The sequence below is a fragment of the Canis lupus genome, chromosome 18 (genome assembly GCF_003254725.2).
Source record: "Canis lupus dingo isolate Sandy chromosome 18, ASM325472v2, whole genome shotgun sequence".
Lineage (NCBI taxonomy): Eukaryota > Metazoa > Chordata > Mammalia > Carnivora > Canidae > Canis > Canis lupus.
The window spans coordinates 31,940,671-31,964,253 of NC_064260.1; the positions used below are offsets into that span (position 1 = coordinate 31,940,671).

Consider the following 23,583-nt stretch of genomic DNA (forward strand, 5'->3'; position numbering starts at 1 on the left):
GAGGACATGGTGGTTCTTCTGGGCACAACTACACAGAAAGAAAGAGTAGAAGATCCTTAGCTTGAGTCAATGTCCCACAGTGGCCACTCAGGCCACCTGCCATCTCGGCACTGGGCAGGAGTCCCCATCCTCTCCGAATGAGGACCCAGGGCAGGGCTGCGCGCCCAGCCGGGCCAGTGCCCCACATCCAGCCAAAGAGGTCTGGGCACACGGGAGAAGGAGAGGCCCAACACAACCAGGGGAGGAAGGACAAAAAGTGAAAGGGTAAAATCTCAGCGTCATGAGCCTCTAAGAGGACATCCTGGTTCTGGCTTCACTCTCGTGTCAAAAGAATGCAAAAGGTGGGAAAACATGTTTGTAGAAACAAGGTTCTTTAAAGATATGACTCTCTTGTTATTTATGAGAAGTCAGGATGTAAGTCAACAAAAAGTCTCTTTTATCTCTATTTCTTTTTATTCTTTTATTACAAAAAACTTCAAATATCGAAAAATAGAGGCTGGCATAGTGAACCCCCGTGTTCTGATCACCTGGCCTTAAACTTTACCAATTCACCGATGTTTTTATTTCAATTATAATCTCATTCACTACCCCTCATGCAATTCCATTGTCTTTATTACATATTATTCTTATAAATATCTAATATACTATAGGATATTATATATGTATGTGTACATATGTATCTTTGTATAGAAGGACTTTTTAAAAATAATAAACAGAGTATCAGGGCACTTGGGTAGCTCAGTCAGTTAAGCATCCAACTCTTGGTTTGGCCCAGGTCATGATCTCAGGGTCCTGAGATCAAGCCCCACATCAGACTCCATGCAGAATGGGGAGTCAGCTTGAGATTCTCTTTCCCTCCACCCTCCCTCTGCTTGAGATTCTCTTTCCCTCCACCCTCCCTCTGCATACATACACACTTCCTCTCTCTCTTGAAAAAAAAAAAAAAGTCATTCTCACACTTTTAAAAAACAATAAAAAAAAAACTAACAATAATGCCTTAACATCATCAAATATACAACTACAATTCACATTTTTCCAATTAACTCAATTTGGGGTATTTTTTTTTTTAACAGATGGGGTTTGTTGGAGTCAGGATTGAAATGAGATCTGTACATTGCATTTGACTCATTTGTCTCTCATACCCCATCAATCTGTAGGTTCCTTCTTCCTCTAATTTTTCTTAGAATTTATTAATGCAGGAAATGGAGTCCTGTAAAATCTCCCACATTCTGGATCTGGCAGTTTGTCCCCTATGGAGTCACTAACATGTTCCCCTGTCCCTGAATTTCCCGTAAACCAATGGATGGTGTTACAGACTGCATGCTGTGTGTGTCCCCCGGAGTCCACATGCTGAAGCCCTAACCCCTCATAGGCGGGATGGTCTCAGGATGGAGGGAGGGGTGCTCTGGGAGGAGATTAGGGTAAGATGAGGTCATGAAGGTGGTGCTCTCATGATGGGATTAGGGCCCCCATGAGATGAGCGGCCAAGGGATTTCCCTGTGTGTGTCTGCACCAAGGAAGGCCAGGTGAGGACATTACAGGAAGCCAGCCCACACCAACAGCCCAGCCATGATGGTACGCTGCGTGGTGGACTTCCAGGACTCTAAGAAGTAAGTTTCTGCGCAAATCCCCTAATCCATGGCCTTCTGTTATAGCAGCCGGGACTGACTAAGGCAGATTTAGAGGCTCCGTCAGAATCTGGTTGCAAATGCAGGCAGAAATCCCTCACAGTGATGATGTGTGCTCCTGCCAGGTCACATCTGAAGGCAAACAACATCTGGCTGTCTCTTTTCTTCTGATGCTCAGACTGACTTGCGAGAGGTTCCAATTCCGGGTCAGGTGCAATAATGACACCCGCCCTGGCTCCCTCCCTGAATGCAGCTGGAACAGAAGCCTAGCCAAATGCATGTACAAATACAGCGGCTCTTTTAGATTCTGAGAAGTAAACTAGAGTAACTCAAGTGGGGAAGAAGGCTAAAATTCGAGCTATCGCTGAAATGGTGGTGGGTTTACCTATTCCCTCCCTCCCCCACAGAGTGTGCCAGGAATCTGGAAAGCATCAGAGAGATCGTGGAGTAGGAGGACTTGGAAAAGTGGCTCCCTAAAGAAATTTATGAACGTCTAGGCTGATCCCCAGGCTGCACATGCATGGATGTGGTCCTAGTCAGCACACCAAAGACTTTGAGAACCAAATGCACAGACCACTGTGCAGGTTCCAGGGTCCAAGACTGACCAGAGGGAGTACGTGGCACCACGTATAGAAACAGCACTGCAGAAACAGCTTGAAAACTATTGCAACTATAGCCCACAGAGGGGCTGATAGGAATCTGTGGCCTGACCCCAAGGTCATTTGCTTACTAAAACAAAATTACCGGGACACTTGGGTGGCTCAGCGGTTGAGCACCTGCCTTCGGCTCAGGGCATGATCCCGAGATCCGGGATCGAGTCCCACATCGGGCTCCTTGCGGGGAGCCTGCTTCTCCCTCTGCCTGTGTCTCTGCCTCTCTCTCTCTGTGTCTCATGAATAAATAAATTTATTTTAAAAAATACCAACATTCTCCGTAGGACTGAAACAAAACAAAAAGAGTGTCAGACATAATCATCAAAATATCCAGAATATAATCCAAAATTACTTGCCTTGCGAAAAATCAGGAAATCTCAATCCTCACAGGAAAAGATAATCAACGGACACCAACGCCAAGATAAGACAGATGTTGGGATTACATGATGAAGACGTTTAAAGCAGCTACTCCAGAAAGACACTAACAAGCAATCACACAAACTCTCTCAACAAATGGAAAATAGGTGGTCTCAGCAAAGAACCCAGAGGATATAAAAGAAAACTGAAAGGAAACATTAAAACTAAAAAAACATAGTAACGGGGGGGGGGTAAAAAAAAAAAAATGCCACCCTCTATGGGCTTGAAAGCAGACTGGCGATGACAGGAAAAAAAAAAAAGAAACTTGACAAAAGGCTAATAGAAAGTATCCAACCTGAACAATGAAAAGAAAAAGACTGATTAAAAACTGAACAGAGCCTCAGGAACCTGTAGGACAATCACAAAAGATCCAAAGTTATTATCCAAATCCGATAAGGACAAAGAGTGCTTGAAAATCATTTGAAGAAAGAATAGCTGAAGAAGTCCTACGTATAGCAAGAGACAAAAACTTACAGATTCAAACAGAATCCTGTACAGAGTAAACTCAAAGAAATCCCCGTAGCCAGACACACTATAATCTAGCTGCTGAGAGCTAAACTGGGAGAAAAAAAAAAAAAAATCTTCAAAGCAGCCAGAAAAACGATGCATTTTCTATGGGGAAACAATTTGAATGGCTGCAAATTTCTCATCGGAAACCACAGAAGCCAGAGGAAGTGGCACAGCGTTTTTAAAGTGCTTTAAAAAAGAACTGTCAACCCAGAATTCTATATGCAGTAAAAATATCCTTCAGGAATGAAGGTGAAATTGAGACAGTGTCCGATGAAGGGAGAGGATGTGTTGCCAGCAGACCTGCTTCAAAAGAATGGCTAAAGGAAATGCTTCAGCCAGAAGGGAAACGATACCAGAAGGAGACTTGGAATATTGGGAGTGAAGGATGAGCAAGTAAAATGGCAAGTCTCTGGGTAAATGTAAAAACAGACTGTTCTTCTCCACTGGAGTTCTTTAAAATGCATTTGAGAGCTTAAAGCAAAAATTAAAACATTGCCTTTCAGGATTCTGAACGTATGTAGATGTTCTCAGACGACTAGAACATGAAGAGATCTATTGGGTGAGAGGGTTCCCACATTCTGCTTGAAGTGGTACAATGTTGATCCAGAGCATCTGTGAACAGATGGACGGCTGGTTTCAGGCATTTTCAGCCCCATCCATCCCTTATAAAGCTCCCCATCAATTTTTCATCTAATGCTTTCGGGAGCTACAGATGATCCACTTCTTCACCAGGGTTACAAAACAGATACTCTAATTCTCTCATTTTTCCATGATAGCTGGTATTCTTCAATTAAAAAAAAAAATCTTTATGTATTGGCTATTTAATTACTCAGAAGCACAATGCATCTAGAAAAAGAAGGATAAATGCTGGGTTCTCTCCTTTTATTTACCAGTTTCAAATAGTGATTTAAAACCCATTATTTTTAGATGGTGGATATGCCAGAGGAAAATGCTGGCTTAATCCTCAATGATCTAATTTGGAATGGATATAATTAAGTCATTTAGACAATTAAAGACCAATATCCAAACATTTAAATCATACAGGGTCTTTAATATGGCAGGGAGTACGCACGATGGCACGATCATTTAGAATGTACGTACCAGAATTTATCACACTTGCTTTTTATTGCCACCGAATTACCCTCTAATATGTGTATATAAATAGGTACATAAAACTCCCCCCTCAGGTTCTAAGATCCCCATGGACTGTAGGAAGCTATGATCTAGCTGACACACACTAAAGCACTTAGTGAAATATAAAACAAGTACATCCTTGGGCAACCTAAGCCAAAGACGAAATGGTAGTAAATAGGGTCTTCCTCTTAATCACTCAATTTTAAGTCACTACGGGTTTTTAAACTCCATTGAAAACCAGCCACCACACTGAACCCCTTTCAGATGCCGCCTCGTCTAACTGTCACAACCACCCAGGAAGCATGCTCTTGGCGGCTCCGTTTCATGAGGAGAGGAAACCATTGAGCAAGGCGATTATGAAGCGCAGCCAACCTAGCTTAATCAGGGCAGCACACAAACCTGGGGCCTGACTCTGCAGCTCCAGAGTCATCTTGCTCCATCAGGCTGCTACTCTGTTAGTGACCTGTGTCTTCCTCCTAAGGTGGGCTCCCGCTACTCTACTAACCTTTCAGCAATCCAGCCTCTAAGCCGTATTTCTGCCATGTGGGATCCAGAAGATGAAATAAGGCAAAAGGAGAAGACACACGGGAGAGTTATATACTCCTCGTGTCCCCACTGGGAGGGCACAGAGACAACTGTGTTCCTTGGAAAGGCATAAATAACACGGGCGATGGTCCCCCTCCTCTTTAGGGGCTTAAGGCAGAACGAACGGGGTAAGGGAAAGAAAGTTTCTCAAAACCACAAGTCATTAAAACATGTTTTGAAAACAACTGATAATATATATGACAATTATATTGCTGATGATAACAATCCTGGTGAATGACACGTGTATATATACACATACATATATAATACATACAGGGAGGGAGGAAGGGGGGGGAGAGAGAGAGAGAGAGAGAGAGAGAGAGAAAGGACGGGCACAAAAAAACCTCAGTTATGAACAATGCATCATTTGGGGCAATTTCGTTTTCCTCTTTTTATATTTTTTGATATTTTGTGAGTTCCAAAGCCACTTGCACGGAGAGCTGACAGCATGGAAGGTGGGGAAGAGATGCTTGACGGTCCCCACAGCTGCGGTGTGAGAAGTGGTTCTGGACACAAGAGATGTTGGTCAGGAAAGGACTGCGTGTGTCCGGGCCATGGAGTGTGAAGCTCAGCACCCGCAGGGCTGAGAGGCTGGGCAGGCTGGGCAGAGGGAATGAGAGGGGACGTGTATCCGCCCATGCATTGCTACCTTGGAATACCACACAGCCAGTGAAAGGAATCGAGACGGTCACAAGGCAGGGAGAACGTTAGCTTTCTATACTATTTGGGTGTTTTTTAAAAAATACTTTCTTCTGGGATGCCTGGGTGGCTCAGTGGCTGAGCATCTGCCTTCAGCTCAGGGAGTGATCCGGGGTCCTGGGATCGAGTCCCACATCGGGTTCCCGGCAGGGAGCCTGCTTCTCCCTGTGCCTGTGTCTCTGCCTCTCTCTGTGTCTCTCATGAATAAATAAATAAAGTCTTCTATAAAAAGTAATTTCTTCTGACATATGTTAATACATACACATCCCCTTAAAAATAATTCAAAGTGGGAAGGAAAGCAAGCACATGAGGTTGAGTGGGAGAGTCAACCAGAGGAGGGTCTAAGGGAGCAGAGAATCGACTCTGCCAGTGGGACCTGTGTCATGCTGGATGAGTTCCCTGACGTCCCTACACTTCAGATTCTGTATTTGTTAATGATCATCAGACACCTACACCTGCAGAGTTTTTTGTTAGAACAGAAAACAAAGTATGTCCCAGGCCTAGAGCACTTCACAGAGTCCCCGATAAATGGGAGCTGGCCATGTACTCCAGAAAGAAGTGTGAAGAACAGGATCTGGGTATAACAACAGAAGATGCCTGAGCCTAAGGGAGTGAGGAGCACAGAGAAGGGGGGGCTGCGATGGAGGCCCCGGAATGAACACAGGATGGTGCACAAGTGCTCCTGGTACTTACTGCAGTTCTCTTCGTCGCTGCCATCAGGACAGTCCTCGAACCCGTTGCACTGGAAGCGGCCAATGATGCAGTGGATGCCACTGGCACAAGGGAAGAAGGTCGGGCCGCATTTTGACTTAGCCTTGGCTACAGATGGGGAGACAAGACAAAGAGCAAGCCATTAGGAGGTTAAGTTTTCTAACCACTTGCATACCCATCCCACTAACTCTAAGGGTGCAAAGGGGTCCTTTCACATTTACCTGAAGTCCTGAAAGATCTCTTACCACCACCACCCACCACCAATGAATGCCCAGCCAGACTGAAGCCCATGTGCACCACCCTTGAGGAATGGGGTGGCTAATCCCGCTGTGTCTGCATGGCCCTGTACCAGCAGGGCTCACTCAGAGTGTGCTGAACAAAGGAATGAACAGGGGAGCAGACGGGCGATGGATGAGCCTCCTCTTGAGGTGCTAACGGATCACTCATAATTCATTCCCTGACGGTCAGAAGTGTCTACAGGTACCAAGTGCTTCCCATACTAGACACCATGGCCAGAGCTTTCCATGGATGATCTCATTTAATCCACCCACCAACCACCCAACGGCCTGGTGTGTAGAAAAAAATTCAACATCACAGGCCTGAGACGGCTACCCTGTAGAGAGGCTTGCCTGCTTCCAAGGTTGGCCCTCGTGCGGCTGGCATCTGGGAACCTGGATTTTGTGAGGGCTCACACCACCTTCTCCTAAGAAAGGCTCACTGCACCTAAACTATTTATGCAAACAGTGCAATTTATGCTGAACACCTGCTTTTCTTCTGGGAGTTTGGGATTTGGGTACATGCTGGGCAGACAGTGCTTGCGTAACCAGCCCCCAGTAAAATCCCCGGTCGCTGAGTCTGTAATGAGCTTCCCCAGCGGAAAGCATTTCTCACGGGCTGTCACGACTTGTTGCTGGGGAATTAAGTGCATCCTGTGCCACTTCACTGGGAGAGGACTCTTAAAGTTTGAACCCAGTTTCTTCTAGACTTCACTCCATTTGCCTTTTCCCTTTGCTGCTTTGGCTTTGTGTCCTTCTACTATAATATATCACAGGACTATATGCTGAGTTCACTGAATCCTCCCAGCAAATCACTGGGCCTGGGGGCAATCTTGGGAACCACTGGCAAAGACAGGTATGCTTCTTATCCCCACTCCAGAGGTGTGCTTTGAGGGTAAAGTGACTGACCCAAGGCCACACAGCTAGCAAATATGACATGTGGTGAGACCCCGGGCACTCAGATTCCAGAAGCCAAGCTCTCGACCAACTCAACTGCCTATCTGTCATTTCTCACAACACAAACCAGACTCCTGCTCAGAGAAATTCTTCTTCCCCTCCTGCTGTACAAACAGTTTTAACAGAAACTGCTGTAACTCGGGCTTGATTGAGTGCCCAGCTAACCAAACAGCCCTGTGGGGTAATGTACTTCCCCGTTAATGGTGCTGACTGCTCTAGCTTGTGATTACGGGGTATAAGATCAGATCTATTGCTGCATCCCAGGTAGCAGGCCCCGACTAGCATCCCTCTCATCTCCTGCCTTAGAGGCAAGACCTGTGGTCCTCAAGAAGGAAGGGCATTTCTTGGAAACAAACAGGCTGTATATTACCTTCATGTTCCTGCCATCAGGAACATGCCAACTTTGGCAGCATCATCCACAATCAACAGGGTTTTAAGGCCTGGGACATGCCTGGGTTTTAAAAATCCCCATCACTGTTACAACCTGGAACTTCCATAATGGTGCTGGTATGCTTTTCAAAAGCACAAACTTGGGAGACAGTGTCTTGGGCTCAAATTGTGGCTCTACTTTTTATGAACTTAGGCAAGTTTCTAAATATTACTGAGTCTGTTCCCTCATCAGTAAATTGGAGGTAACATCCACCTCCCAGAGCTCTAGGAAGGATTCAATGGGATAATCTATACGAAATGCTTATTAGCACGGACTCAGGTATATAGTAGATGTTCAATTAATGGTAATGCTTATACTATTTATCAATCATCATTACAGAATTTTAAAATTACTTTAGAATTTAATTTTACTTTACTTTAAAATTACTTCAGGCTAATTTTTTTTCCTGATTGCCAAAGTCAAAGAAGCTCATTCAAAACAAAACAAAAAAACAAAAAAGCTAATTCTGGAAGATCTCTATGAGCTGATATGAAATGATCTAAGGATACACTGTTAAGTGGGGGGGAAAGCAAAGTGCAAAGGAGTATCTACAATATTTTAACCCTCTATATGAGCTCTATATGAGGAAAAGAAAGAGATATAAGAAAATGTATACAGATTGGTTCATTTGTGCAGAAGACACACAGGAATGATAAATCAGAAACTAAAGAGACTGGTTATGTATGGGGGGGGGGTAGGAAAGAGGTGGAAAGAATAGGGAAATGGGATTAGAACGAGGCAGCTGGGATGAGTCTATCAGCTCTGACTCTTAGAACCCCAATATTTTACATACCCAAACAGTAAACAATTAAAATCATCCACATGTGTGTATGCGTGTGGATATTCAAAATGGGATAGAAACAGCAAAAGCGAATGCAACTGGATTACAGAGGAGTAAGCCCACCACACTGAAGGGTGTGGGGAGAAACAGAACCAGTCTATGTAACTCAGGAATTTTTTTTTTTTTTTTTTTGCCTGGATTCTATCAGGCTAAAGAAAAAGAATTGTACACAAATAGAGCACTCTACTTTTATTTGTCACCGGGGTATGGATTAGCAGTTCTGAAACTACCTTTGTGTGCACTTGAACTCAACAAATAAGTAAACAGACTGCAAATAAAAACCATGAGGCTTCTCACTCTCAGAGGAAGAAGTTAGAAATAAGGAAAGTAGAGGAGCTAAATGATCCCTGAAGCATCGGACTGGAAGTTAAGGCATCCGTACAAATTCAAGGTTTGTAAAGATAGACAGATACTTAGATACACAGACACACAGACAGAAAGATAGATAAAGAGAGAAAAATATATCGATCTGGTGTGTATGCCTGGGTTAGCATATATACATGGATTTCCCAGTTCCGTCTGCTTAGAAGGATAAGAAGCAATACGCTCCAGTAGCAAATGAGCACACCCAGCACCAGATCGTGGTTTCTAAATACCATTATCCAATAAAGGGAACCAGAGCTCCTTGGAGAAGCAGTTAGTTCCCGGGGGAAACCCAACATGAACCTGGAGGGTCTTGTGTTGCCAAAGAGGAAAGAAGTGCTCAACATACGATGGAGGCATGTCAGAAGGACACGGGAGTCAATGTGAAGGAGCTCCCCACTGTGGTCAGAGCTGTGACACTCTGAGTGACAAAATAATCATAGCTTTGAACTATAACCCAGAGGAGACGAAAAGTATCTGTGAGTCCATACTGGCATCATAGATCGTTGGATAAATAAGTAAATGGGGAAGAAGGGATTTTTTCCTTATAGAAGAACTCTAATTATTAAACAGAGAGCGGCTGTGCAAAACAGAAAGTCACCATTTAGCAAACACCATGGTAACAGCTGTGACAGGCAAGACCCAGAGGTGGATGCTCAAACCAGGGGACGAGCTGGCCTTGCTCTGGCCACCAGATCAGTGCTACTGATGGGCTCTGACATCAGAGAGCTGCTTCCTTGTAAACTTCCAATTGAAACGTCACTGCCCTCCCAGCAGCTTAGAAAAGCCTAAAGCCCGTATCCCAGCATCGTTCAGCCCTGAAACCCCTCCAGCTCACACCTACCCATGCTCCCTGCCCGGCGATGCAGGCCTCCCTGTTCCCCGGGGAGCTGTCGCACATGCTCCCACCTCAGGACCAATGTGCACCCTGCCGTTCCCTTGGCCTGAACTCTTTCTCCTAGGGTCACATGGCCCAAGCCTCCACTTATACAGACACTGTATCATTGACCCAGAAACTCAGACTCCCACCCTCCACCTCTCGAGCCTTCACTCTGCTTCTTTCTTATCCTTCCTAGGAAAGGACGTCACCGGCTTTGTGCTGTGCTACTTGAATGATGAACAGATGCATTTGAATACTTTCACTCACCACTTTTCAAGGAGCTGCCCTATATAGTGTGGACCCCAGGTAATAAATATTTTCTGAATATACAGATGAGCCTATACGAGAGAGTGGGACTGGGTAATAACAGGTAGCTGACTCGATGCTTCCCATGGGCGAAGCATTCCACTCCAGGTTTTACAAATACCACCTCATTTACTCCTCACAAAAAGCCTATTTCACAGATAGGAGACCTGAGGTCCAGAAGTGAGGGAGGAGCTTGACCGTGCTAGGAAAGCTCTGGACTCGTCTGCTCTTCTGCCTCTTTAGACAATTCTAAGGCTCAGGCCAGCTCCAAAGGATCAGGCTTTAGGAGACAAAGAAAAAGAATATGAATAATTATAAATGAATTAGCCACCATTCAATTAACCAGCTCTCTGGCCTTGCCCCTGAGCCCTTCTCAAGAATCACTAATGAGTCGCGCTGCCTTGACGGCGATGCTCAGCCACTGGCTCTGTCGGGGGGGAGCCGTCCTACAGGATGTACATCTGCGCCGTCGGACGCCTGCTAAGGCCACGGGCCAGCCGGGTCACAGGTGGCCAGCCAAGCGCCTGGCTGAGGCTCCGAGAGAAGCCAGCCGCTGACAGCAGCTGTCGGCTGCTCCTGCCTGCACGACCCACTGCAGGGCTCGGGGGTCCCTCCGCTGGCCCCCATTTCCACGAAGGGGAGATTTCAGCAGGAAGCTCAGCAGCGCCCCCAGCCGACAGTGGAAGCTTGGCTGTGTCTGACGTCACCGACGTGGACAGGGGGACTCCCTGACACCCATCACCCGGAATTCACTATTTTTCGAGGACCTGCTCCGTGAACTTTTCAGGCTGATGGCTTTTCGCTAGCAGGGGGAGACAAGAGCCAGTGCTCTCCTGGGTTGGTTTATTTCCTGGTCTGTGTCCTCTCCCCTCTTAGGGCCTGGTTGTCACAGTGACTGATTTTTACAGGTTGGTAAAACAAAATTTTTTTTTTACAAAACGGGATGGGGGTGGGTGAAGGACTAAAATAGTTGCCAACTTCTTATTTTGCCAGCAAGGCCATAAACAAGCAAATCTGCAATAAGCTCTCCCTGCCACTGTCCTAGATGTAAAGCTGCTTTGGCCTCCAAAATGCAGGACCAGTGTCTGGGGATTACATGAGGACTAGAGGGGAACCAGGAGACACCCCGGTGTGGCCAAGCTATGAGACCCCCAGAACAAAGACCCAATCTCTATGTGCACAACAGCTGGAGCACATAGCTTCGTTCAGTATCTGAGGCTCTTACCACGGAGCGGAAAACTGAGGCGTAAGGAGGCAGTTTGAGACTTGCCTGCAGTCACACAGTTATTTAGGGTCAGACTGGGCTAGAATCCAGTTCTCAGTCCCCAAGTCTAGCCTCTTTCAACTAGAAGGTGCTTGAGGCAGGGTGCGATAGAGCCACGGCCTGCCAAATCCCACCTTGGGCTTCAGATTCAGGTGGGGGGCCCGTGAAACTGAAAGCCCCTCTACCACATGGCCAGAACCTTCCAAGCCGTGGGGAGAAACACTCTGGAGCGGGCACCACGCTGCCAGTCTGGCTGCCAGTCTGCCCAGAAGGGGCTCAGGGCTGCTCGCTGGTCCTGGAGGATGTGGTGCTGCAGCATGGCCCTGCTGTCTGCAGCTACTGGCCCAGACCCTCCCCACAGAGTCACCCCACAACAGTCACCAGAGCCCCTCCACTCAGCCAAAGCAGCCAGGAACTCGTTCCTCAGGCCTGCAGCATCTCGCAGGCTGTGGCAAGAGCTCAGGCCAAAACCACGCGTATCTGGGGTCTCTCTTCCAGGCATCTGTAGTTGGCCAAATGAGCAACAGCTGCCACCTCCACCCCCGCCCTCCCCACCCCCCGGCTTGCCTCCAATTCCCACTCCCAGATCCTGCCAGTGTGTGCCTGTGACAGCCCAAAGAACCAGAAGCAGGAGCTTTAAGGTCTTTTGCAAAATTGCCATCCTGGCTTTTATAAACCCATGACAAAGCTCACCATGAAAAATTCAAACTACGGGGAAAATATACAAGGATAAATGTGAAAACTGCCCTGAACTGCTGCCACCCAGGCAAGGCCACTGTGGCCATTTTAGTAAACACACTCCTGCAGCATGATCTCAAAAACTAGTGCGTGCAAATGGCTCGCCCTAGGACCTCAGTAAAATGTAGTAGTAGGTCTGGAGTGGAGACCGGGATTCTGTATTCCCAGCGCTCCTAGGTGATGCCAACGCTGCTGGTTCCAAGTGCTTCACTTCCGAAGAGCTAAGGACCACGGTGTTGTTCATTGTTCTACCTCCAATGCCCAGAGAGTGCCTGGTTAGCACACATTACTCAATAATTACTGAGTAAATTAATAAAAATCTGAGCATATATTTTTACCCACATGCACCCCCAAAACACTATACTATCCTAAACTTGCTTTTGTCATTCCCAATATAGTGTGACATCTTTTCATGTTGATAACTACAGGTCCACGCTATCACTTTTAACAGCTACTGGTAATTCTAGTGCACCTCTGTCCCCCCTTAGTGCACCTAAGTTCCATTATTGATGGCTATTTGGTGTGTTTTCAGTTAACACCGCACACACAGATGCATATACTATACTCCCCACTTGTACGACATCTCTTTAAGGTAGAAGTGCAAGGTCACAGGATGGGCATAGTTCACATTTCAGCACCCTTTTGATCACTGACTGCCTCCTCCCAGAGGAACGGGGACTGTCTTCTGGCCACAGATGGCTACAGGAGAAGCCTCCGGCCCCAGCCTGTCCACCTGAGATAGGCCGATCCTCCCCTGCTGGCAAAGATATTCCTAGAAGCCCACAGGCTGAGAACACCCCACAGTTCCCAAGTGTTTATGTTAAGTTGGTTCTTCGCTGCTGCTGCTGCTGCTGCCGGTGCTCTATTATTCCCCATTTATCTCTGTCTCTCTTCATTTTAACATCTGTGTATTTCATTACTTTGCAAAGTAGGGGACATTCCTATCCAGTCAAGGAAACCATGACTCTTCTTTTTATCTTTTAAATTTTGCAGCGGGCACAGAGCATCAATCTTTGCTGGAACCAGTTTCCCTGGGTTACACTAATCACGAGCTGATGCAAAGAGTGTCCCTCCTTTCAGGAGATGCTCCTTGAACTAACTTTCCCAGGCTGCACGATTGGTCGCCTCTAAGGGCCCGACAAAGGCGCAGGGTCTCACTCCAAGGACGGTCCTGCTTGCTAACATTTCTCTAGAATGTCCTGTCCTGTACAGGGGTGTTTCAGGACGAAGGATGTCAGTGACCCTCCTGCAGAAGAATGTCAGGGCTGCCTCTCCCTTAGGGGGGCCTGCGTTCATGTTAATTAAGCATGGCGCATTCCAATGGACACTCCCATGAGGACACCCCACCTGCCAGATTCCACCTGTATCTTCTGCCCCAGGAACAAAGGACCTCATCATTCCTTTCTTTCTGATGTTGCCACAGCACAGACCAGCAACCACTCCAGGAACTGTGGCTCCGAGTCAGTTCTGTGGTGGTTCAAACAGTACTTCCTAACAGAGTGGAGGAAAGACAAGAAAATGAGCCCCCGCGTGCAGGGCCACGAGTCCTCTAATGGGGGGCGAGAGGACGCCCAATCTCAAAGGGAGACAGAGGCCGACCTCAGAAAAGTCTGCTCAAAGGAAAGCAGGCCTCAACAAAAACACTTCACACATAGCTACGGGGGAAACCCATGTAATGTTTAAACAGGCTGAGGTCCTGCTCCTTTATTCATTTCAACAACGTTAATTCACAAACTCTGTGTCATACCTGCAAAGAACAAGGATACGCTGCAGACAGCTCTGCCACAGAGAAAAGCTTGGTGCTGGGGAGACTGTTTCAAGAAGGAGGAACGGTGTGTGCAAAGGCCCAGAGGCAGAAACAACGTGGTACTGGGAGCTCTGAAAGCAGGTCAGTATGAACTTGCTCCTGAGATCAGTAAAAAGTACCTGGTCTGTTTTCTTTAATCAAAAAAGAAAATTTTTTAAAAATCTTATTTCTCATAAATGTGCCACGAGCTAGTTGCAATGAAGCTTACACTAAAGATGTGAGAATTATCTACACTGAAATGTAAGTTAGGAAAAAAAAATCAAGATTATAAAATTCGCATAATTTGAACCAACACACACAATGCTTCCCCTTCTGCCCAGTGTCCCCAAAGTGAATGCCTCCATGTAGCATCACTGGCTAAAAACCTGCAAAAAAGTAATGGATCTAAATGTGCTACTATATTCAGTCCCCTGGTTCATTTTGTAAAATGTCAAACTGTGTGGTTCCTTTGAAAAGTCAAACATGACTTCATGGTTGGAAGCAAGGAAGGAAAAAAAGCCTTATAAAAAGTAACAGGCTTCAAAAAAAAAAAAAAAAAAAAAAAACAATATACCTAGGATTCTCTAAGTAGTCTAGGAGAGAAAAAAAGGACAGGTGTTTCAGTATGGTCCCGATGCGGAGGACAAACACCCCAGAAAGCCAAATCCACACCTGGAATTCAAGTCTTTGTACATTCATCATTACCTGGGGGGGGGGGGGGGAGTTCCAGCCGTTCAAGTCCACCTGACTACTAGAGTGGACTCCCAAGTTCTATCAATCAGATACCGCAATGCATTATTTCTTCCTCAAACACCATATGGGCTGCTTTGGAGATACATATTGGGGAGTGGAGAGAGCAAAACACCTCAAGCTCATTGGAATGTGAACACAGAAAGAAGGCATCTAGCTGCAACAGCTGCCACAGAACACTGTCAGATGGAAAATTCTTTCTAACCACCTCCTCTTTCGTAAGAATAGGAGATATGCAGCCTGGAGCTTAGAAGTCAGAAGGGCTTAGGGTTCAGAAGCATCTGGGCTTCTATCCCCCTTTTGCCACATAATAGCTGAGACTCTGGACAAGTCACTTAACCTCCCTGGGCCTCAGTGTTCCTGTCCGTAAAAGGGAAATAAAGAGAGCACAGACCTCATTAGTTGTTGGAAAATAATATATGAGATTTTGCATGTAGAGAAGACAGCACGATGCCTGATACCTAGTAGGGATCTGATCCTATCTTCCCTGCCCCAACATGGTCCACGGGTCTACAAACGGCTCTTCTTCCCATCTATGGATGGCGCTAAGAAAAATGACGTGGAAACCAGTAGTATGTTTACACGAAGGCCTCACTCTTTCAGTTATTCATTGCATTCATTTAATTCTCAGGCTCTCTATCCCACACATCGGGCCAAATGGGATTGCAAAGGGAATCAAACATAACTTCCGCTAACAAGCTGCCCCTAGCTAAGGAACACCTGGCCAAGAAGGAGGAAAAACAAAAAAACAAAAAAACAAAAAAAACAAAAAATAAAGAAGGAGGAAACATAGGGCAATAAACAGATCATTGCAGAGATGTGGTAAGTGCTATGTAAGCTGTATAAACATTTGTCTTTCAACACTGTACTACAGTCAGGTTAGAGGTCAGCCTGTCAGGGTCCAAATACTGCCTCCGCCATTTATTGGACATCTGATTTATGGCAACTTATTTCACCTCTCTGTGCCTCCATTTCCTCATCAGGGAAGGGCAATATTAAGAGTCCCTACCTCGCTGGGTTGTTGGGATGAGACAATACAATGATTACTATCTTTCTGCAGCACATGGTATGAGCTGTGATGGTTAATACCGTATTATCTACTGTTACAGCTAGTACAGAGTAGCTATTGTTACTTAACATGATGGTACAAAATACAGTATTACACACAGTATTATCGGGTATCACACAGTATTATTACACAGCATTAGCTCTTACTATTATTTATGACTATTATTTTCTGCCCCAGTCTGGTGGACCCAGGATGCACACAGCACAAAGGAGCACCATGTCAGCTGGCTAGGAGATGAGGGATGCGCTGATGAAGAGGGAGAGGGGGAAGGACCTTCCAGGCAAGATGAGTGATGTGAATAAAAGTTCAGAGCTGCAACAGGGTGGCCCCATCTGCACAGAGATCTGGGAAGGTTTAGAGTGTGCAGAGCACAGATGTGGCAGGAGACAGGAGGCTGGGGTAGGAGAGGGAGGCAGGGATCTGGACACTGATCCCAGGAGCCAGCCAGCAGACATCTTTATGAAGGAAAATGACATGTCAGATCTGTTTTTTATGAAGGAAGTTTTTAGGGACTCACAAGGATATTATGGGGCTCTGTGGTATGGAAATATCCTCCTCACTCCCCAAAAGCCCTGAAGGACCTGAAGGGCCAAGTCTATACTATTTTTTGGGCTTGCAGGAAAGAAGGCACTATAAAGAATAAGGAGATTCCGAGGGCTTGTTCTTGCTCTTTAAAGTAATTTTAAGAATGAAAGGAAAAAACTTAGCAAGTTTGGGATGAGGACATTATCTTGTAACCTAAAGGGTTTTTTTTTTTTTCAGGTTATTTATTTTAACTATTTGTAATGCACACACGTAATGTGCATGAAGGTATGTTTGTATATCTCTATATATTGGAATGAAAATTCCAGAGAACCCGTAAGCAGGAAACCAAGACATTCCCAACTGAGTCTTCTATAGACAAAGTTTGAGAGGAAAAGCTCTAAAAAGACAATAAATAAATGTGGGTCAGATAACTTAGCTTCCGGAGGCTTTTCACTGCTTGGAGGAAAAACTTCCTGACAGTGGATCAGAGTCCCTGGGATAAAAACCAGATGTGGGAACAGACATGTTAGAATAGACTAGTTTCCAGTTTAAAAAGAGTACTTTGATAAAGACATCATCCAAGAAAAGGTGATAGCCAAAGGACAACTCCTAAGAAATGGTGGCAGGGAGGGAATGAAAAAAAAAAAATAATAATAATAAGGGAAAGGGGAAGGATGTGAAGATCAAAGTTTCGAGGTCCGAATAAAAGTGAATAAAGGAGAATCTATTCTAGATCACTTTGCATCTTGCTAGGCAATGAGGGACATCACCTTTGCCCAAAGAAGGTCTTGCTTTTCAAAGCCTCTCCCCCACTCCCACTCTCTATCTGGGCCCTTGACAAACGCTGAGTTTTTTTCTTCCTAAAACACTTTCATTTCTGTGCATATTCTCTACCTTCAGACTTGTGAAAAGGAAGCTCATTTCTGATCAGCCTCCTAGAAGTGTCTCTGACAGCCCCCCTCACCTTCCCTGCCCCACACATCCGCACGAACAGAAGCCTGGAGCTCAGACTGTCTCCCTGTTACTGCGACGCCAACACAGAGAGCCATAGAAAGGCCTAGGAGGGAGTTTGATCAAATGGTTGGGAGACCCATAGGACAACGGGCGCTGCCTTCCGAGATATGAGATGAAATCCTTTATTGGCCAACACCAGCAGAGCAAGCAAGGAAAGAGGCAGCTCTGAAAACCTGAGCATGGGGAAACCCCGTCTGTCACGAGGTAACCTGAAAACAACTGCTTCAGGAAAATACTGCTTAGCCCACCACAAATCTGGCTCCAGGAAAGGTTTTTACCAAGGCACCCGGAGGTTCCTATGAGGCCTTCAACACCAGGAATCACAGGAATCACATAATCCCATAGACATCATCTCTTAGTTGCTATGAGCTGGCTTTAATAACAAAACACCGACCCCTAGCTTTTAATTTATCCTCTAAGAGTGGAGACTCAGTCCTGACTACACATTACAACAACTCAGGAGAAGCTTTAAGACCAAAACCAAAAACAAAACCACTCCAAATCAAGGGAACGAGAGTGACTATACCAACGTCAAACAAAATAGAAGACAAGAAAAATGTTCCTAGAGACAAAGAAATGGTCAGTCCATCCGGAAAATGTAGTTATATGCACCTAAAAACAGAGCCCCAAAATACATGAAGCAAAAACTGATAGAACCCAAGGGAGAAACAGATACTTAAATAATAACAGGTGGAGAGCTCAATACCCCACTTTCATAACAGATGGGATAACCAGGCTGAAGAGCAACAAGAAAACAGATGATGTGAACAACACAATAAACCAACCACATGTAACAGACATTCATAGAAGTCACGATCCAAAAGCAACAGGGCACACATTCTTCTCAGGTGCACACGGAACTTTCCCTAGTGTGTTCCAAACCTATGAGGTTAGGTCATAAAAAAGGCTCCATAGACTTAAAAGTGATAAAGTCATACAATATATGTTCTCCAATCACAGTGGAATAAAATTAGAAATCAGTAACAGAAGGAAATCTAAAAATTCACAACCATGTGGAGGAAATTATCAATAATTACCAATACCAAAATAACTATGTAGAAATTATCAATGATTACCAATACTGAAATAGTTGAGTGCAAGAAAAAAACATAAATAAGAAAATACTTTGAGATGAATGAAAACAAAAATACAATATGCTAAAATTTATGAGATGCAGCTAAAGCGGTATTGAGAGGGAAATGTACAGCTGTCGGTGCATATTTTTTTTATTTCAAATCCACAAACTTTTTTTTTCCACAAAGAACTTAGAACTAACAAACAACTTCAGCAAGGCTGTAGGACACAAGATGAATATACCAAAATCAATTGAATTTCTATATACCAGTTATCAAATATCCAAACATGAAATTACTAAAACAATTTTCACTTACTATAGCATTAAAGCAAATAAAACATTTAGGAATATTTAACAAAGAAGTACAAGACCTATACACTGCAAACTACAAAATACTGCTCAAAGAAATACTGTTCAAAGAAACTAAAGAAGATATCCCATATTAAAAATTTAAAAGAAAGACATACCATATTCATGGATTAGTAGACTAAGTATTGGTAAAACAGCAATACTCTCCAAATTGATCTACAGATTCAAATGCTTATGGACCAACAGAATCAAATTGAAAGTCTAGAAAAAAAAACATCACTTTTATAGTCAATGGAGTTTTGACAAGGTGTCAAGAAAAGCCACTAGGACAAAAGACAGTCTTTTCAACAAATGGCTGGGACAACTGAATGGCCACATGTAAAATAATGAAGTTGGACCTCTACAATTCCACACAATAGAATATTATTTGTTAATTAAAAAGATGAAGTCCTGATGCACGATTCAACACAGAGGAACCTGAAAAACATCATGCTAGATGAAAGCATGAGACATAGAGGCCACACCGTATATGATTCCATTTTATGATCTGTTCGGAATAGGGAAAATCCATAGAGACAAAAAAAGAGATTAGTGGCTCCCAGGGACTAGGGGAGGAAGGAATGGGGTTTCTTTTGGGGGTGATGAAAATGTTCTAAAATCAGGTAGTGGCAAGAGCTGCATAACTCTCCAAATACAACCTAGGTAAACAAAACTTCCTAAGAACTTCTGAGACCCAGGAGGGTGTTGATATCAGAAATGAAAAGTTGTTCTTTTCCAGGAAGGTACTAAATTGGCCAAATTCCTCCTCAGTTCTTCTGGTCTGCTCCCCAGGCAACACTTGGCAAAATTAGGAATGGGATGGGTCACCTGGATGCTCAATAGGTATAGCATGCAACTCTTGATCTCAGGGTTGTGAATTCAAGCCCCATGTTGGGTACGGAGATTACTTAGAAATAAAATCTTTAAAGAGTATATTGGGGGTGGGAGCGGAAGAGTGAGGGTTACTGGCATCCAGTGGGTAGACCAGGGAAGCTGCTAAACATTCCATAATGCACAAGACACTCCCCTCACTAAATAAAGAATTATCTGGCCCCAAAATGTTAACAGTTTCAAGGGTGAAAACCCCTCTACCAGGAAAAGGTCAATCCTCCTGAACTTTTGCCTTTTCTTTTTTTTTTTTTTAATTAAAGATTTTATTTATTTATTCACGACAGAGATAGAGAGCGAGAGAGAGAGGCAGAGACATAGGCAAAGGGATAAGCAGGCTCTATACAGGGAGCCTGATGCGGAACTCGATCCCGGGACTTCAGGATCACGCCCTGGGCCAAAGGCAGGCACCAAACCGCTGAGCCACCCAGGGATCCCCACTTTTGCCTTTTCTGATTTAAAGAAAGAAATAATTCTCTATTAATGGTAAAAAAAAAAACAAAAAACAAAAAACAAAAAACAAAACAAAAAAAACCCAAAGGGTTAGGAATCAAACAGAACCTGGATCCAAATCTTGATTCCACTCCTTCCCAGAACTGAGACCTTCGGCAAATTACCTACCTACCTACCCTGGACTTTACTCCCTCATCTGTAAAATGGGACAGTGAAACGAACCTTACAAAGTAGCTATAAGGATTAAATGAGAAGACGCCTGGTATCAGTAAGGGCTAAGAGCTTTCACTACCATAAGGATTGTTTTTTGTTAAGCCCCAAAGTGGCTTAGTACCAAGAAATGGGTGACTGGGTCATCCTAAAATAGGACTATTTTCTCCAGCAACAATTAGTATGTAAACTAGGACATTTTATGAGCTAATAAGCAACTGAGACATAACAGTTGACATTCCTCACTAGTATATTATGCTCTAGCCAAAGAGGGACTGGCCAATTACCCTGTTACCATAGTAACACAAAGTTTCTGGGAGTCTGACTCATTTTCTTTCCAGTAAATGCTTTCTCTTTGTCAGGCTACACTTCATGTACAAGCTCACTGCATAGTGGTGGACTCTCTTCCACCTACTGTACCTAAGATCTCTGCTGCTCAAAAAACCAACTTGTTGTGGAAACAGCACCAAAACAGGACAAGATGACAGGCTGTCACTTGCTATGGGTCTTTGTAATGGACCTCACCCGCTAGTAGTGGATAGGAATGGCTCAGTAAGACCTGCTAAACCACCCAGGCCTTCCAACACCTAATACCAGGCCTGGGAGCCTCTCGACCTCACTGTAAATGAGGGGAAAAAAGATAAACAAACACTTACTAAATGTTTATCGTATGTCTGGAGGCACTCTGGTGGACTTTACCCAATTTATATTACACCAAAAACCTGAGAACACTGACAATCAGAGATTAATGTGTCCAGGGACACACTTTCCATATATATTTGTTTTGCTCCATCGCAACTCATAAATTGTTTGAGTTGGCTAAGGATAAAGAAAAATCAGTAAAAAGACAAGGAAAATGGGGGGGGGGGGGGGGCTGCGTGGCTCAGTCAGTTACGCTTCTGACTCTTGGCTTCAGCTCGTCATGACCTCCAGGTCGTGAGATTGAGTCCCCTGTCAGGCTCTGCGCTCATCTTGGAGTCAGCTTAAGATTCTTTCTCCTTCTCCCTCTCCCTCTCCCTCTGCTCTCGACCCCCACCACTCTCTCTTTCTCTCAAATCAATAAAATCTTAAAATAAAAACAAGGAAAATGGAATGTTATGGGGGAAAGTAGAAGAAAGTACTAGACAAAATGCATTTCATAAAGTATGACAGGATTATTAGCATTGGGGCCCAAATTTTTGTATGAGTTTCCTAGTGGCCATAACAACAAAGGAACCACGATTAAGGAGTCAGAGTAAAGGGTAGAGAAAACACTAAAACCTAACCATTTAAGGAAAAAGACAGTCTCGGTACTCTCTTCATAACCCAGACAGAAGTGAATAAATCATAAAATGTGAGAGGGTCGCAAATTTTGAGCCCAGAGCAGACAAAAATCCCAGTTCTGAGAAGGCTGTGTATGCTCAGGAAGGACGGGTGTGAATGCATCCTTTGTATTCCACATTCACTTCCTGAACAAACAGTATGGTTGAATGAGGGGACAATTAAGATCCAGCAGTCAGACTGCTTCCGATCCCATCCCAGCCTGGCCCCATCTGGCCACATGATCTTCATTCAGCAAGTTACATAATTCTGGTGCCTTCGTTTTCCCAGCTGCACCGTGGAGGCGATGATCATAGTATCCGACTTCACAAAGCAACTGTGGGCATTCAACGTAAATCATTTAGAGCATTTCTTAGGCTCCCCTGCATAAATGTAAGCTGTTCATCCCACCCTTGCTCCCACCCACCACGCTCCATCGTAACGGAGTATGTGCCAGCACGGTTCTTGGCAGGGGTGGACACAGCCCTGCACCAGGCAGGTGAGGTCTCGTCCTCGTAGAGCTCTAACAAACAGAGAAACAAAATCAGACGGTGCTAAGTGCTCCATGGAGATGTAAGAAGATGTGATAGTGGGCCCGTGGTTGGTCTGGATCATCAGGAAGGGAATTTCAGAGGCAGATGCAGTTCCAGCGAGATCTGAATGACAAGAAGCTGCCAGCCAAGCAGGGATGAGAGGGGAGAGCAGCCCGTGCAGAGAGCCCATCACAAAAACACACCGATGACAATGACCAGCAAGACCCTGGAACAGGGAGGACAGCCAGGTGGGGCCCGAGCAGAGTGCCCGGGGGCGAGGTGAGGAAAGCAGGAGCCGGGTCATGGAGAGCTTCCTCAGCCTTGAGAAAGAAGTCTGGGTTGACTTTTTTTTTTTTTAAGATTTTATTTATTTATTCATGAGACACAGAGAGAGAGGCAGAGACACAGGCAGAGGGAGAAGCAGGCTTCCGGCGGGAATCCTGATGTGGGACTTGATCCCAGGACCCTGGGATCATGCCGGAGCTGAAGGCAGATGCTCAATCACAGAGCCACCCAGGCATCCCAGGTGCCTGGGTTTGATTCCAAGGGAAAGCAATGAGAGAGCTGCAAACGGACTCAGAACCTTCTACAGCAGGGTCTGGACCTTGGCACTGTTGACATTTGGGGCTGGAGCAGTCCGGGGGGGGGGGGGGGGGGGGGGGCGGGGGAGGGGGGCGAGGGGGGGAGCCCTATGCATGCAAGGATGCTCTGCAGTGCTGGCTTCCACCACTAGATGCCAGCAGCATCCCCAGTTGTGACAACCAAAAATGTCCAGAAATTGCCAGATGACCCAGAAGGCCAAAATCCGCCCTGGCTGAGAACCGTGGCCTTAGAGGCTTCAGACCAGGGAAAGGGGGCAGTGAGCCAGAGAGGGGCCTCGGGGACCTTTCCTCTGGGTTCGTCCTTAACCACGCAGGATCATCTCAAACGTTCTCAGGGCCTGCCCTGTCTGCCACCGGCCCCACCTCTGTGTGACCCGTGGTCACAGTCCTCCATTCAGACGGCCCACAGAGCCAGCCGAACCCACTGCCAGGGAGGCAAACTAAAGGGCCGTGCAGTCTAACGGGGCTGACGTGTAAGTCAAGTCGGTACAGGACACTCGCCTTAGAAGAACTCGGAGAGGGGATCCCTGGGTGGCTCAGCGGTTTAGCGCCTGCCTTTGGCCCAGTGCACGGTCCTGGAGTCCCAGGATCGAGTCCCACGTCGGGCTCCCTGCATGGAGCCTGTTTCTCCCTCCTCCTG

The 23,583-nt window shown here is 45.4% G+C and overlaps 1 protein-coding gene across 3 annotated transcripts in view; it reads right to left on the bottom strand.

Moving 5' to 3' along the window:
- LDLRAD3 (low density lipoprotein receptor class A domain containing 3) overlaps positions 1-23,583 on the bottom strand; it is a 232,808-nt gene that overhangs the window by 113,710 nt on the left and 95,515 nt on the right. For all 3 annotated transcript variants that reach the window (XM_025452484.3, XM_049096369.1, XM_049096370.1), the window contains one exon: positions 6,320-6,445. In XM_025452484.3, coding sequence (XP_025308269.1) covers positions 6,320-6,445 — 126 coding nt within the window. The remainder of the gene's footprint in view (positions 1-6,319; positions 6,446-23,583) is intronic.